General features: G+C 57.8%; 2 protein-coding genes across 6 annotated transcripts in view; one reads left to right on the forward strand and one right to left on the reverse strand.

Moving 5' to 3' along the window:
- The window catches only part of LOC100677826, a 47698-nt gene that overhangs the window by 24404 nt on the left and 9609 nt on the right, over positions 1-13685 (forward strand). For 2 of the 4 annotated variants that reach the window (XM_008217918.4, XM_016982327.3), the window contains 7 exons: positions 2017-2391; positions 2485-3114; positions 3172-3421; positions 3497-4160; positions 4239-4528; positions 9949-10330; positions 11139-11451. In XM_008217918.4, coding sequence (XP_008216140.1) covers positions 2017-2391; positions 2485-3114; positions 3172-3421; positions 3497-4160; positions 4239-4528; positions 9949-10330; positions 11139-11451 — 2904 coding nt within the window. Of the gene's footprint in view, positions 1-2016; positions 2392-2484; positions 3115-3171; positions 3422-3496; positions 4161-4238; positions 4529-9948; positions 10331-11138; positions 11452-11787; positions 12354-12426; positions 13380-13685 lie in introns of those variants that run through there. The other 2 variants (XR_004344672.1, XM_016982328.3) reach the window with 2 other exon arrangements.
- On the reverse strand, positions 5887-10512 carry LOC100116205 (sphingomyelin phosphodiesterase). 2 transcript variants are annotated; one of them, XM_008217916.4, is made up of 11 exons: positions 10353-10512; positions 8654-8722; positions 8434-8538; positions 8171-8331; positions 7801-8097; positions 7340-7732; positions 7086-7258; positions 6663-7025; positions 6395-6587; positions 6151-6335; positions 5887-6081 (listed from the first exon to the last, which is right to left on the reverse strand). In XM_008217916.4, exons 3-11 carry the CDS (start codon positions 8510-8512, stop codon positions 5961-5963), a joined length of 1965 nt encoding a protein of 654 aa, XP_008216138.1. In that variant the 5' UTR covers positions 8513-8538; positions 8654-8722; positions 10353-10512; the 3' UTR covers positions 5887-5960. The 2 variants fall into 2 exon arrangements, with proteins under 2 accessions (XP_008216138.1, XP_001600744.1); XM_001600694.6 differs by lacking the exon at positions 10353-10512 and adding an exon at positions 8925-8979.

Below are 13685 nucleotides of genomic sequence, written 5' to 3' on the forward strand. Positions count from 1 at the left end.
TGTTTCTTATCATCGCGCATTAACCGCTTTGATCTCGTTCTACAGCGGCAGGCCCGCGCGTGTAGAGGATGATCCTGCGCGCGCGAGCCTTTGTGTGCCGCGTGACGTGCGGGAGGGAGGCATCGTCCCGCGAGGGAGCTGCAAGAGGAAAGAAAGAACTCTCCGCACAGAGCGAGCCCGGAGCCATGGCTGCACTCGACTCGCCGATGCATTATGAAGAATCCGTCACCCCTGCGCGGGTTAAAGGGGTGACTGACTCGTCGTTCCTTTGTCCTTCCTCTCTCTCTCTCTCTCTCTCTCTCTCTCTCTCTCTCTCTCTCTCAATGCCCTCGGAGGGATGAATTCTCGAGCGGCTCCTCCAAGCAGCTCCCCTCGCGAGAGATTCGAAGCTCACTGCCCCCGAGCCTCGCTGTTATTACGCAGTTACACTCGTCAGTCGTCCGGGAGGCCGTTGGGGGGCGGCGCGCAGGCGAAGTGGCAGTTCGCGATTCCGAAATGCGAGCCAGCTGACTGGCGCGATGAACAGGATGAAACTAAGACGATTCGATTAATGCCGCTTAATCAGACGACTCGGCCCTCCTCTGTTCCCCGATGAAGCCGAGGTGAAAAAGTGACTTTGGAATCGTGAGCTCGATCGAGCAGCTTCTCTTCGGATATTGCTTGCTTATCGGCAGACGCCGGTGATTAAAAGGCTGAGCTCTTGTTGCTGGCCGCTCAGCCGCTCAGCGCTCCGATTCCGCTTGGTTCTTTGCTTTCGCAGTAAGAGCGAGCGAGCGTGGGCGAGTTAATTAAGCTTCACCGCCACTCCGAGAGAGAGAGAGAGAGAGCGTTTGAATAGCTGCAAAATGCCGGCATTCGTTTGTTTAGACGCCATTCTTCGCTGGGAGTTTTAATTAGCCCAGATTTGTTGCATCGGCGCGTCGCGAGTGCGCCATATAAGAGCACGCGGTGCGGGAACACTCGTTGCGGTAGTGTAATAACATTCTCGCGCGCGCGCGGAAAATGCAGGATGAAAATGAAAAGTCTCGGCCCCCTGGCCGCACACTGACCCACTTTTCCCATCAGCGCCCCGCGTAAACAGCCGGAGGAGGAGGAGGAGGAGGAGGAGGAGACGAGCAGCCGGCTGCTGGTGCTGCAGCTGCTCGCCCTCTAATATTTCTGCTCCAGTTTTCCGGAGCGCGATTCCCGAGGGCTCTGCCGTTATAATTCTTGCAATTTTCGCAAAAGGAGAGCCCGCTCGGTCGACTCGAGTCGAGGGAGGGATCGAATATTTGGCGGGCGCGGTGAAACACATTCTCGAATTGACGCCCGCGACACGGCTAGTGGACCGACGGTCGACGAGCCTGCGGATGAAGAAGCTGTGCCGTCAGGAGCGGCTCTACATACCAACGAGACCGGCTGTCGATGTCGCTCTCCTGCAGACTGTGTCAATGTAGGCGAAGCCCGCGGGATAGTCGGCTCGCGAATGAATGGCCGTGTTTAGGTAACCTCTACCGGGACCGCTGCTTCGCTCTTTTTTCCTCAACTGCGCGCTTCGAATTTCGATCCAAGTCAAACCAAGCCTGTCATCGTAACAAACGAACTCGTCAACGAACCGAAACAAAACAGCTCTCGAGTCGAATCAACACGCAGCGAGCCCGCACGGAAATCCGAGCTTCCGAAAGGCAGTGCAAGCATAATTGCAATCGCGCCCGGTCGCGCAGTAGGTCCCTTCAAACAAACGGCCACGACCAACAGCATCGGACCTACCTCGCATCGCTGCAAACGTCGAAGTCCGATTAGCGGCGCGAAATCCGGGGATTCCCCGAATAGCAAGGTCGGAGGGCTCGCGCGCGTGCCCGGCACGTTTATCGGCACGTTTACCGCGCACAGGCTGGGCCACTTTCCGCGACGAGGCTTAGCGCATCATATATCCGATTATTTTCCGTAGAGGAGAGAGTTGGGTGATTGTGTGTGTGTGCAGGTCCGATATGCTCGTCGACCGATACAAGTTGATGATCTTGTTGGGTGTTTCAGGAGCTCGAGCGGAGCTACAGCCTGTCGAGTCCCGGGGGCGGCAGTCCCGCGTGCTGTCCGCCGTGCAGCCCGCCCCCGGCGCCGGCCGCCTACATATCCAGCGCGAGGGCCTCGTCGAGAAGACTCGGCCAGTCGAACAACGGGCCCGGCTCGCCGGAGAGGGACCCGCTGGCCAGGCTCCTCAGGCACCTCAAGAGCTTCTACCGGGAGCTCGGGACGCGGGAGCCGGCGCACCTGCCGCACTGGGCCTCGGCCCTGCCCGGGGGCACGCTCTGCCCGGCCCACTTCCAGCCCCACCTGCAGATCGTCCACAAGAGCGAGCAGGAGCACCGGCTGGAGAACATCCGGATGGAGCAGATTTTCGCCCCGGTCAGGGTGAGACTCGGGCGCCTTTTACTTTTCTCTTGATTTTCATTTTGATTTTCACTTGATTTTCACTTGATTTTCATCTTGATCTTGTCCGTGCAGCTGGGCGACGGCTCGATCTCGGAGGCGCCGCGGCGAGTCTCGGTGGAGGGCGGCCCCGGCAGCGGGCGCACGAGCCTCTGCCTGCGGCTGCTCTACCAGTGGGCGACGCAGCCCGGCGAGTCCGGCGAGTCCGGCGAGTCCGGCGGCCCGGCCCTGGCGCTGATCGTGCCGCTGCGCGAGCTCCGGGGCGGCGGCCTGCTGAGCTACCTCGCGCGCGAGCTCTTCCCGCGGGGCGGTCCCCTGGCCGAGGCGATCCAGCAGGTCTGGCGGACGCTGCAGCTGCTCGAGGACCGGCTGCTCTTCCTGCTCGACGGCTACGACGAGTGCGCCCGCGCGAGCCTCGGCGAGGCGGCCGAGCTGCTCGAGGGCCGGCTCTTCCCGGAGGCGCGGCTGCTGCTGACCTGCGCGCCCGGCGACGCCGCGGCCCTCGGGCCGCTCGTCCAGCGCCGGCTGCACCTCGCCGGGCTCGAGTGGGCCCGCGTCGAGCGGCTCTGCGTCGCCTACTTCATCCACAACGACCTGGCCGAGCGGGCCTGCGAGTTCCTCGAGGTGCTCAACGTCCAGCCGCTCGCGGTCCGCCAGCTGGCCCAGCACCCGCTCGGCTGGCTCATGCTCTGCCTGCTCTACCAGGTGCGTCGAGCGAGCGAGCTAACGAGTACGGCCCGACTGACCGCCGCTTCCTTGCAGGACCGCGGCCGGCTGCCCGAGGAGACGAGCGCCCTGGTCCAGGCGGCCGTCAGGAGCCTCGTCAAGCGGAGCCTGGAGCCGGCGGTGCCGCGCGACGAGGAGATCCCGGCGCACTGCCGCAAGCGCCTCGAGGACTTTGGCCGGCTGGCGCTGGCGGGCCTGCGCGAGGGCCGCACCTGCTACCCGGAGGCCGAGCTGCGGACGCGCGGCGGCGGCCTCGAGGTCGCCCGCCTCGGCTTCCTCAGCAAAGGCAAGTGCTGCGCCCGCACGCGGCCAGTCGCGCAGTCTCTCTTTTCACGCCCGCTTCTCTCTTTTCTCCTTCCAGGCCCGAGCCTCGGCCAGCGGCGCAAGTCCGAGCTCTACACGCCGATCCACCTGGGCGTCGCCGAGTTCCTCGCGGCCTACTACCTCAGCAGCATCGCCCAGTACGCCAACATCCTGCGCCGCGAGCTCGAGGGCCTGCCCCCCGGGATTCTCGGGCACCTGGCCGGGCTCCTCGGGCCCAGGAGCCACCTCGTGCTCAACCAGCTCTGCCCGCTGGAGCTGCCGGCGCGCGGCCTGTTCTCCCTGCTGAGGGCCGCCGGCCCCTCGGAGGGCAACGTCGCGGCCGTCTGCCGACTGCTCGGCGCCGGGCCGGGCTTCGGGCCGGCCCCGAGCGAGCGGCCGCCGGCCCCGCTGGTCCACACGACGCCGCTCGAGCTCGAGGGCTGGGCCCGGATCCTCGAGAGCCCGGCCTGCGGCCTCGAGGCCCTCGAGGTCGTCTTCCAGCTCGAGCGCGGCTCCGAGCCGAGCCACCTCGACGAGTTCTTCGGGGCGCTCGCCGGCAACGAGAGCGTCCGGCTGGTCCGCATCACCTCCCTGCTGGGCCACGAGTTCCCCGCGGACGAGGTGCTCCGGCTGGCCGGCCACGTCCGCAGCGTCCTCGGCAAGCGGAGGCTGCGCGAGTTCGAGCTCGTCGTCACCTGCCTCGAGGAGTCGGCGCACGACCGGTGAGTCGGAGTTCGCAGTTCGCAGCCCCTCCTCCTCCTCCTCCGCCCCTCACCTTGGCCGTCCTCTTGTCGTTGCAGGCTGGAGTGCGTGGTGAGCGCGCTGTGCCGGGCCCTGGGCCAGGCCTCGAGTCAGCTGTCGCGGCTGGTGCTCGACATGAACCTGTCGGGCGAGCAGCTCTCCAGGGTCTGCGACTCGCTGCGGCACTGCAAGCAGGTGCAGGCCTTGCACTTGCCGCACCTCGGCTGCGGCTGCGAGGGTCTCGCCTCCGTGGCCGAGCTGCTCAAGGAGAGGCCGCTGCTGGCCCTCAACCTCGCCGGCAGCTGGGCCGCCAAGAGCGAGGACCCCTCGAGCTCCGGCATCAGCATGGGTGAGTTCTAATTCAGCTCTAATCATATCTCCCCTGCTTTCATAGGACGTGGCTGTAGACGGCTGTAGACGGGCTTTACCCGACAAGCATGCTCAGGCCGGCACTTTAGTTGGAAACTTTGCAACTCCGAGCGCTGCTTGCTCGGAATGCTATAGCCTAAGAAGCGTTTTGGATGGAGAGTTTTTACTCCTTCTCTCGCGTCCGTATTCGCGAGTTTGCCAAACTGTTCTGCATGAAACGCGCAGCGAGACTTTCTTCGAGGGCGCGAAAAGCTCCCGAACGCGGCTCGCCCCTGATAAATCCAACCCAATCCGTCTTGCGCGCAGTGCTTTTCGATGTTCCGGCGGCAATTGCGATGGTGAAAAATCGCCGGCGACTTGCTGGACGCCCAAGATTTACGGAGCCGCGTCGACCAATACTTGCCCGATTAGTTTATACGCGCTGGCAGGTGGATGGCGAGGGGCAATAGGGCCGAGAGATGGATAGAGATAAACGTCATCAAACGCGCGTATCCGGGCACAATCCTACTTTATCTTTCAATTTGTTTCAGCCTCCGCGCTCTTTCTTCCCGGGACTCTCCGCCCGCGCGCTCGGCGGCCATTAGTGCGACTGCGCTCTTGGTATAACGCTGCAAAGAGGATTGGCCTCGTTAGCTATTGTAATAACCTCGGCAGATCCCCCGAACGTAGTTACTACAAATTAGCTGGCACGAAAAAGAGGGGAGGGATTTTTTTCGAAATTACTTTTTCTCGTCGACTAAACGGCCGCGAGCAGTAAATCCCCGGGAAAAGACTAAGATAATTCGCCGCGCGCTGAAAGTGCAGTTTATAGCGAAGCATAAACATCAAGTTTTTACCTGCCCAAAGTTTTTCCTTCGCGCTCGTTTGTCGCGCGCGCGCGCGCGCGCGCGGCGGGGAAAAAGCGGCAGCCGCTCCCCCGAGTGCTGTAGTCGGTTTCGAGAGAGCGCGCGTGGGCACACAAGTTTCAATTACCACGAGAGCGGGCGCGCTCCAACAACTGGCCCAGCCCGCGACATAATTCACCGCGGCGACGTTACATAAACAACGACGAGCACGGCAGCAGCGAGCCGCCTCTTTTTAATTAAACTCACTTGGCCTACCGCGCGGCTCTCGAATTACCAACTGCCGGCAGCTAATTGCGTTTATATCCAAAGCGTTCCGCAGCCCGAAGAATACGCAGACTGCTCGAAGCTCGGTTGAGAAGTTGAGAAAGGTGCTTTGACTGAACGCCACCGGGTGTCGGCAGCTCGTCGGCGGGGCCGCGTAGACTCTACGTCTAGTTCCGCGGCCCGGCGTCGAGTCGACTGATTTGCGGGAGGAGGAGAAATCGAGACTTTGCTGGGGTTGATCGTGTATTTGTCAAGCTGCTTCTTCTGCCTTTCAGTACAATTATCGCTGCGCTCGTCTCTGTCCTACAAGTCGTGGCAGAGGTTGTCCCGGTCGTGACTCCTGCCGCTGCGCAAGTCGCACAACAACTTTCTCCTGCACCGGTCGTCGCACTTGGGCCTGACTGGCGAGTTGCGGTAGTAGTTCCTTAAACAAAACGCCCTCGCTGCGATCATCCTGGCAAGCTGTGCTCTCGCGCCCGGTCGTTCGGCATACCTGTGATAGGTCTCGAAGAGGTCCCGGTCGGTGGTCATTCTCCTGATGAGATCGTCCCAGTCCTGCGGCAGCAGCGACGACATGTTGTAAGCGCTCCTCGCGTTGTAGGCTTTGTACCAAACCGGGTTGTCGTTCTGGTTGGCCTCGTCGAGGTTCATCTTCCACGTCTCGTGATCCACGATGACCTGCGGAAGAGAGGAGAGACATTCAGAGCGCTCGCCACTCGGTCGCTCGCGCGTCATACCCTGCTGCTCTGCGGCCGGTCCCCGTCCACGTAGTATATCCTGTAGGCAGGGTTGACGTTCTCCCAAGGCGTCAGCGAGGGCGAGATGTAGCCGACGCCCAGCGGGCGCTTCAACGTCTTCGCGTCGTAGAAGACCTCGAATTCGTCAAAGTGAGTGTGGCCGAAGAACTGCGCCATCACAGTCCCCTCGTATCTGTGAACAGAGATGCGAGAAGGAGCGTGGCATTATTAGAGGCGCGCGCTGTTATCCCCGCGGCCGCGAGCGAACCTGCTGATAATCTCGTAGTAATTCCTCGACCAAACTTTCAAGCAGTCTGGCCCGCCCGGCGGCACGTGCCCGATTACGTGGACCCTCTCGCCGCTGGCCTCGGCGGCCGCGAGCTCGCGCTCCAGCCAGCCGAGCTCGCCCAGGGGATCGGTGCTGTTCCACAGCAGAAAGAAGTTGTTCCGGCTGCAGTAGTTGCCGTTGACCGAGATGACTCGGAAGCCGGGCTTCAGCAGGAGCGAGTAGAACGCGCCCCTCCGGATGCTCTCCGAGCAGCTGGCCGGCAACCAGCGGCTCCACTCCTTGTCGAGCTCGTCGTACAGCCACGACATGCTCTTTCGCGAGGGGCTCCCTGCTGGCGCAAAACTGCCCAAGAGTCCGCATTATTCGGCATTGCTCGCGCTCGAGGCGGCCGCGTCGGCTTACCTGTCGACCGGGCAGCTCTCGTGATTCCCGACCGAAGGCAAGATGGGCACACCCTTGAAGTACTTGTCCATCAGGGCGGCGTTGGTCCGCAGATTCATGAGGTTCTCTTCTCGGCTTTGATTCCAGATGTCGTGTGGCGGAAGGTCCCCGGTCCAGTAGACGTAGTCGATGTCCTGCGCGCGAAAAACCCTTTCGAATGAGATCGAACGTGGCCGAAGCAAAAGGCAGCGCAGAGCCTCGCAACGCGCTCTCACCTTGTGCGTCTCGGAGATGTGCTTCAGCGCGTTCTCGATCAGGTGCAGCGGCGCGTCGCACTTCCTGTAATCGCCCCACTTTCCGGCGGCAGCCTCCTTCGACTTGGGCTCCCCGTCCGTGCCGCGACAGCAGAGAGGCTCGCCGCACTCGGCGTTCGCGCCCTCCTCGTAATAGGGGTCGAAATGCGTGTCGGAGATCTGGAGAATCTTTATCAGTGGCGCGTCTTTCGGGGGCGGACTAGTCGGGTGGCTCAACGCGTGATCCTTCATCTGGATGTTCAGCTTCCAGTCGTGGCGCGCGTCGTAGCCGTTGAGGCAGGCGTCGCCGAGGAGGAAGCTGCAGACCTGGGCTGGCCGCATGTCCGACTTCTTGACCGCCTCCACTACGTCCACCTGCGATTGAGCGAGCCACGGGCCGCTTTAGCTTTGGAAAAATTCAAAGGACAAGTATAGGTACGTACGCCTATGAGGGCCATCACGCCTTCGCAGACCCTCTTGCTCTGGATATTGAGGGTAGTGCAGACCTGACCGACGAGGGCCAAGACTTCCTCGTCGCTTTTGCCGCTCTTTATCATGGAGCGGCCCAAGTTGACGGCGAATTTGCAAGCCAGGCACGTGGCCTTCGACTGCTTCGACGTTTTCATCTCCTCGATCACGCGCGGCACGTCGAACATCTTGCTGACCCTCTTGACCCAGAGAGTCGTGTCCCCCTCGGTCAACGCATCGTCCAGGTCCATCGCCCACCTCGTGTAATTTATCTGTATGGAAGCACGACGAATCATTCGGTCATTTGATTCGACTGCGAGCCCGCTTCGCCGCTTCCTAACTTACGCCTATTAGCCAGTCCGGATCGAGGGCATCGGCGATCGGGCCCAAAATGTTGGGAGACACATGGTTCAGCTTGTCGGTCAGGTTATTTTTTGCCTCGATTACATCCCCAACTATGCCCGTCAGCCCATGAGTAATGAGATCCTTCGGCTTCTTGACGACGTCTGTCGAAAAAAAAGAAGAAGAAGAAGAAGAAGACGGAAACGCTCACAACTTGTCGTACAGTTTGACGACAGCCTCGAGAATGGCTCTGTAAACTCTGTTACCGAGAAAAGCTGCCTGCGAAATCGCGATGCAACTGAAGAGAACGAGGCCGTTCCAAGCCAGCCGCTTCTGACCCTTCATCTTACTCTGTAAGGTATACTCGTAAACTAAAACAGACGTAAATGCATAATGATTTGAAGCTTCCAAATGGCTTCTTGTTTTTGAAAAGTTGTTTGGGATTTCAAGTCACCGATAAAAGTGCGACTTTTTTCAACTACTCACTTGCCAAGTACAGCAGTCCGCGCTCTGCGACTCCGCGTTTTCGCACGGCTCCTTATATAAGCTCCAGACCTGAAAATTGAAAATGTTATTTTTCGAAAGCAATAAATTTGAACGATATAATAATCCCATTAGAAACCAAAACCACGCGCCACGTTCCGAGAAACGAAATGAACGTGGAGTGCATATCTTTACTACTGTAATATGCTCTTATATCAAGTATATCTTATCAGCCGCAACTATTGCATAGGCAGAAAAACGGAAAGCAACAAACCGCAGCCCGACGAGTCGACCTCTCGCGTCGACTTCCCGGCGAGTAATGCTTCCATTGAACCACACCGTCTGATATATAGCCATGTACATTACGGCCAGCCGGAAAATCGCGCACTGTTACAAGGTGACGATCGAGAGATAAGAAAATGATTCCTTGTGAGAGAAGACGGAAATTTTGGGAAACGGATTATAGACCTACACAGTTGTGTCAACATTCCGCCTAGGAGAGAGGGAACAGACATTCAAATGAGAAACCTGATCAATTCAATTATTTTCATTATTTCTAATTTATTCTCTGATATCGCGCAACTCGTGCGCAACAATAGGCGCAAGAGTCTTTATGGATGGCGATAAGGCCGATTCGATCGTACTGATACGTTGAGCTATTTGTGAGATACGATAAAAGATCAGATGTTGGAGACGTAATTAATTGACCGATTAGCGCGTGCTGGCGCCTGAATGGACAACGATTTTCATCTAAATAATTTGCTTGTCTTAAGCTTAATAGGGGACGCGCGCGCGTGCTGGCGCCTGAATGGACAACGATTTTCATCTAAATAATTTGCATGTCTTAAGCTTAATAGGAGACGCGCGCGCACGCCACGATCATGCGAACATTTTTCAAAACGGCCGAATTTTTGACGATTGAAAATAGTTTAGTTTGCTAGAAGAAATGTGAACTTGTTTTTCGCCTTTGACCTAGAGTAAAGTTTCCGCTATCTGAATGTACAACTGTTGATCAAGTCCAGATAGAGTAAGAGCAAACATGGACTTATCTATACTAAGCCCAGAAATGTGAAAAATGTCTTTGCCGCCTATCGCTCAAGTATTTGACGCGCGATGTGTTGAGATCTTAGTCTGTTTTCGAAAGATAACGCGTTCGAAATTTTTACGCTCAGAAAACTAACGCAGATTACAGATTTTAGAATAGAAGGGGAAAATTAGCTGAATTGCGTGGGAAAGGAAAGGTTCGTTTCGCGCGAGCAGCAAAGGTTGATATTTGAAAAGTCATTTGAATTCAACAGGATCCGGCTCGGGTTCCGGAAGCAGCGGCTGCGCCTCGAGCACGCTGGGCAGTCTGCCGGCGAGCGGTCGCTGCTACTCGTCGCTGCCCCGGGGCGCCCTGGCGGCCTACGGCGGCTCCAACCGTCCGGCGACTCTGCCGAGGCTGCCCCTGGGCCTGGGCCTACCCGGGACCGCGGCAGGAGGCGGCGGCGGCGGCGGCGGCAGCAGCAGCAGCGGCAACAACGGCAGCCTGCCCAGCGAACGCGACAGCAGCAACGGCAGCAGCAAGCGGAACAGCGACAGCCTGCTGTGCCATCGAGTGCCCACGCTCCATCCGCAGCCCGCCTGCGACCTGGTCAGTCACCAGGGCACTGGCTTCCACGAGATATTCAATGCCATCAGGTGGGTTTTGCTCTTTACTTACGGCTCTTTGCACTGATTGCTTCCCTCGGACGCTGACTTGCTACTCGGCCGATATCGAACGGATAACTGACGCTCCGCACTACTGGTATCGCGCGATTTATCTAATTAACGCGGCCGGCGGAGATAAGACTCTTGCATAAATCGACGATCGATTTCCTCGTCATTGCGCGCCTCATTCAAGGCCGTGTTTTCATCCGAACATGTTGCGCTCGCGCAATGGGCATCGCTACTATCGCCTCAACGAAGTTGACATTTCAACTCGGCGTCCTTTGCGTACAAACGCGCCGCGTTCGAGTTTCCCAGAAGTCATTTCCATATAACTCGCACTCGAATGCTTATCAAAGGCGACCTGCCGCTGCTCTTATTCGTGCCTGCGCCAGGATAGAGAGGGAGAGCGAGGCGAAAGACAGTCAAGACGCGAGTGTGCGCGTGTGTGTGTATATCGTCTCTGGGCGTTAAATTGACGAGCACGCGCGCAGCCCTTTCATCTTGTCGCGCGAGCTACAGCTCCTCTATGCGCAGGAGCTGAGTGCAGCGTTGCTTTTTCGGCTTTCGAAAAGCCCGGCCCAGTTCGGGCGAATATAATAATAACTCTTTGTCGTGAGTTTGATTTCGCGGGAAAAGAGTTTTTCACGCGCACAAATCATCCGACTGTTCGCTGTGACAAACACGACTCGAGCTCCTCAGCGGCTTTCATAACTTTACAACGGCGCGAGCAGTGCTGGAAAAATTGGGCCGATAAATTTCTCGAAAAAAAAAAAAATGATAAATATGATAAATTCCACAGAGAGCCGAACTGCAAGCTGCGCTCGTTAAACGTCTCCAAATGCCTGTTGGGAGGACTGGACGCCTGCTGCCTGGCCGAGACGATTCGTCGCGCCCGCAACCTCGACGCCGTGCGGGCTGCCGGCGCGTCGCGACCTGCCGACGTCATGCCATTAGTACTGGCACTAGCCGAGGCGCCGTGTCTGCAACTGCTCGACCTAGCTAGTCCGAGACTTGCGCTAGACGATCACCCCTGTCGGCTCCTTTGTCACGCCCTCGCCCGCAACTCGACCCTCCGACTGCTGAGCCTCGAGGGCTGGACTTTCAGGATCGAGGTAAGTGGATAGGCCGATGTACCGCGGACCTGGCCATAGCGGCCTCTACCACGTTTGCCGCCTAACGCGAGTCGTAACGCCGTTACCCCCACGCCGCCCATAACGGCAGCACGGCTTCCCCCACCCTCTCGCGGCGGCCGAGTCGCCAAACGCCAATGCCATTTCAGTCCCGAGATCAATCGCAGTTGCAAATATTAGGCATCCCAAGTGTCGGTGATCGGGTAGTCAGTTCATCGGGCAGCGCCATGTCCGGCTCGAGCAGTAGTTTCAACCGTATCGTCGTTAGCCGCGACGTGTTCTTTGGCGAAAGTGCGCAAACTGATTACAACTCGGTAGGGGAAAGTGGCCGATACCTCGACAGCGATGAGAATCCGATTCGCCCGCCGACGCCACAACCGTACGAATTCCCAGACAGCGACTTGAGTGCATCTTGGTTCGACGAGCTGTTCCCCTTCGACAGCGAGAGGGCGAAATGCGCCAAAGCGATCGATCGACAATCGAGACAACTCTTTCGCGAGAACCTGTTGCTGGACGAGCCGATAGAGGCGGCATGGAGGACGATTCTGGAAGAGCCCGTTCCGATGAGCCCTCAACACAGCGAGAGCTCAGTGCCGGTGTACAGTGTCCAGCACGATGGCGGCACCAAGATTAAAATAAAGATTGAAAGAGACTCGAGGAAGAAGACTCGGAAGAACAAAGAAAACCTGCCAGCTGAGCCAGCGACGACGCAGCAGCAACTGATCCAGCTGCAAGGGCCAGAGATCGAGTCCGAAGAACTTGTTCAGCAGCGGCAACAGCCTTCCCTTCGCTCCGACGCCATGTTCGAACGGAGTAATAGCCTGCGCAAAGTTAACTGCGCGATCAAGCGACAGCCTGGGCCGCCGCCGACGGCAGACAACAGCGTGAGTAGCCTATTCTATTACCTATGTGCCGCTGTTTACATGTCCTGAAATTAATCGCGCCTATACTCGTCAGTGCGCCGCAACGGCGACGGCTAGCTGTTCGGCAGATTGCGCGACAGCCGCGGCTCCACCGGCAGCCAGTAAGCGCAGGGTGGCTCACCGGTCCAAGGAGCTCATCTTGGCTCTGCGTCCTGCCCTCAAAGCCACGAATCTGCCGCACTCCGAGCAGGGCAGCTCGTCCTCGAATTCCAGCCCGGATCATAGCCTCAGGCGAAAATCCGCCTCGAGCTCCCGGCCAAGCTCCAAGCCAAGCTCCAAGCCAAGCTCCAAGCGCAGCTCGAGCTTCAAGAAGATCGCCAGGTGCTTGGGCCAAGCGGTGGCCCGCAGGAATAACTTCAACGACTGCTGCGCCGCGGAAAGGCCGGACAAGAGCTGCCAGGAAAACTCGAGCAGCCCGAGGACGTGCCCGATTGCCAGCTGCGACTCTGGAATGCCGGGGCTCGTCAAGCCCAGGCCGAGCTTGCACCAACGCCGCCATTCCACCGAGACAAAGCTGCTCGCAGCCAGGAGCGCGGTGCGCGATGTCAACGCGGCGGGCACTTGCTTGCCGCCCATAGCCCGCAAAAAGAGGAGGACGTCCATCAACGCGGCTCAAGAGTGGGAAGCGCCTCAAGCTAAATCTGCGAAGCAACTATTGCTCCAGCGTGTGCATGGCAACAGCCTCTACCAGCTTGGGCCAGCCCTAAAGGCCAACGCTCAATGTTGTTAAAGTGCACTGACCGTTGTTTTATCAATTTATTGTATAAAGATAGCGCTTGCCATTTTACAATATTTTTTATCGCGCTATGGACGGTACAAGCGTGTTTTATGTATCGTTAATTAATCGACGCCCATGATTTTCGAGTGTGAATACTGCGATAATTTTAAGTTTCTACGTTTTATACTCTTATTTTATAAACACTAATTTTATTTATTAACTATTATTGTAACCTAATTTTTATCAGAGTAAAAGAAAATTCAACAAAAGTATCGCCATAATTCTTGCATGAGCAGCAGCATTGAAAGGTTAGCCGAATCACTGAGTAAATTCAGCAAAAGTGACGAACACGTTTTCAGAATGATAAAAGTCCCGCTGTTGTGTACATCCAATCGTATGCCATACCGAAGATTAGCCTTTATCCCAATTCCGAGAATGTGATCCTAATGAAGTTACCGACCTCGCGACTTTGCTAGCAGATAAACATGAAATATTGATCAGGCTCGTGGACAGTTTGTATTTTCCGTTGCCTTGCCGGACCACAAGAAGGAAATCGGTTCAACGGCTGCTCGCGT

The sequence above is a fragment of the Nasonia vitripennis genome, chromosome 2 (genome assembly GCF_009193385.2).
Source record: "Nasonia vitripennis strain AsymCx chromosome 2, Nvit_psr_1.1, whole genome shotgun sequence".
Lineage (NCBI taxonomy): Eukaryota > Metazoa > Arthropoda > Insecta > Hymenoptera > Pteromalidae > Nasonia > Nasonia vitripennis.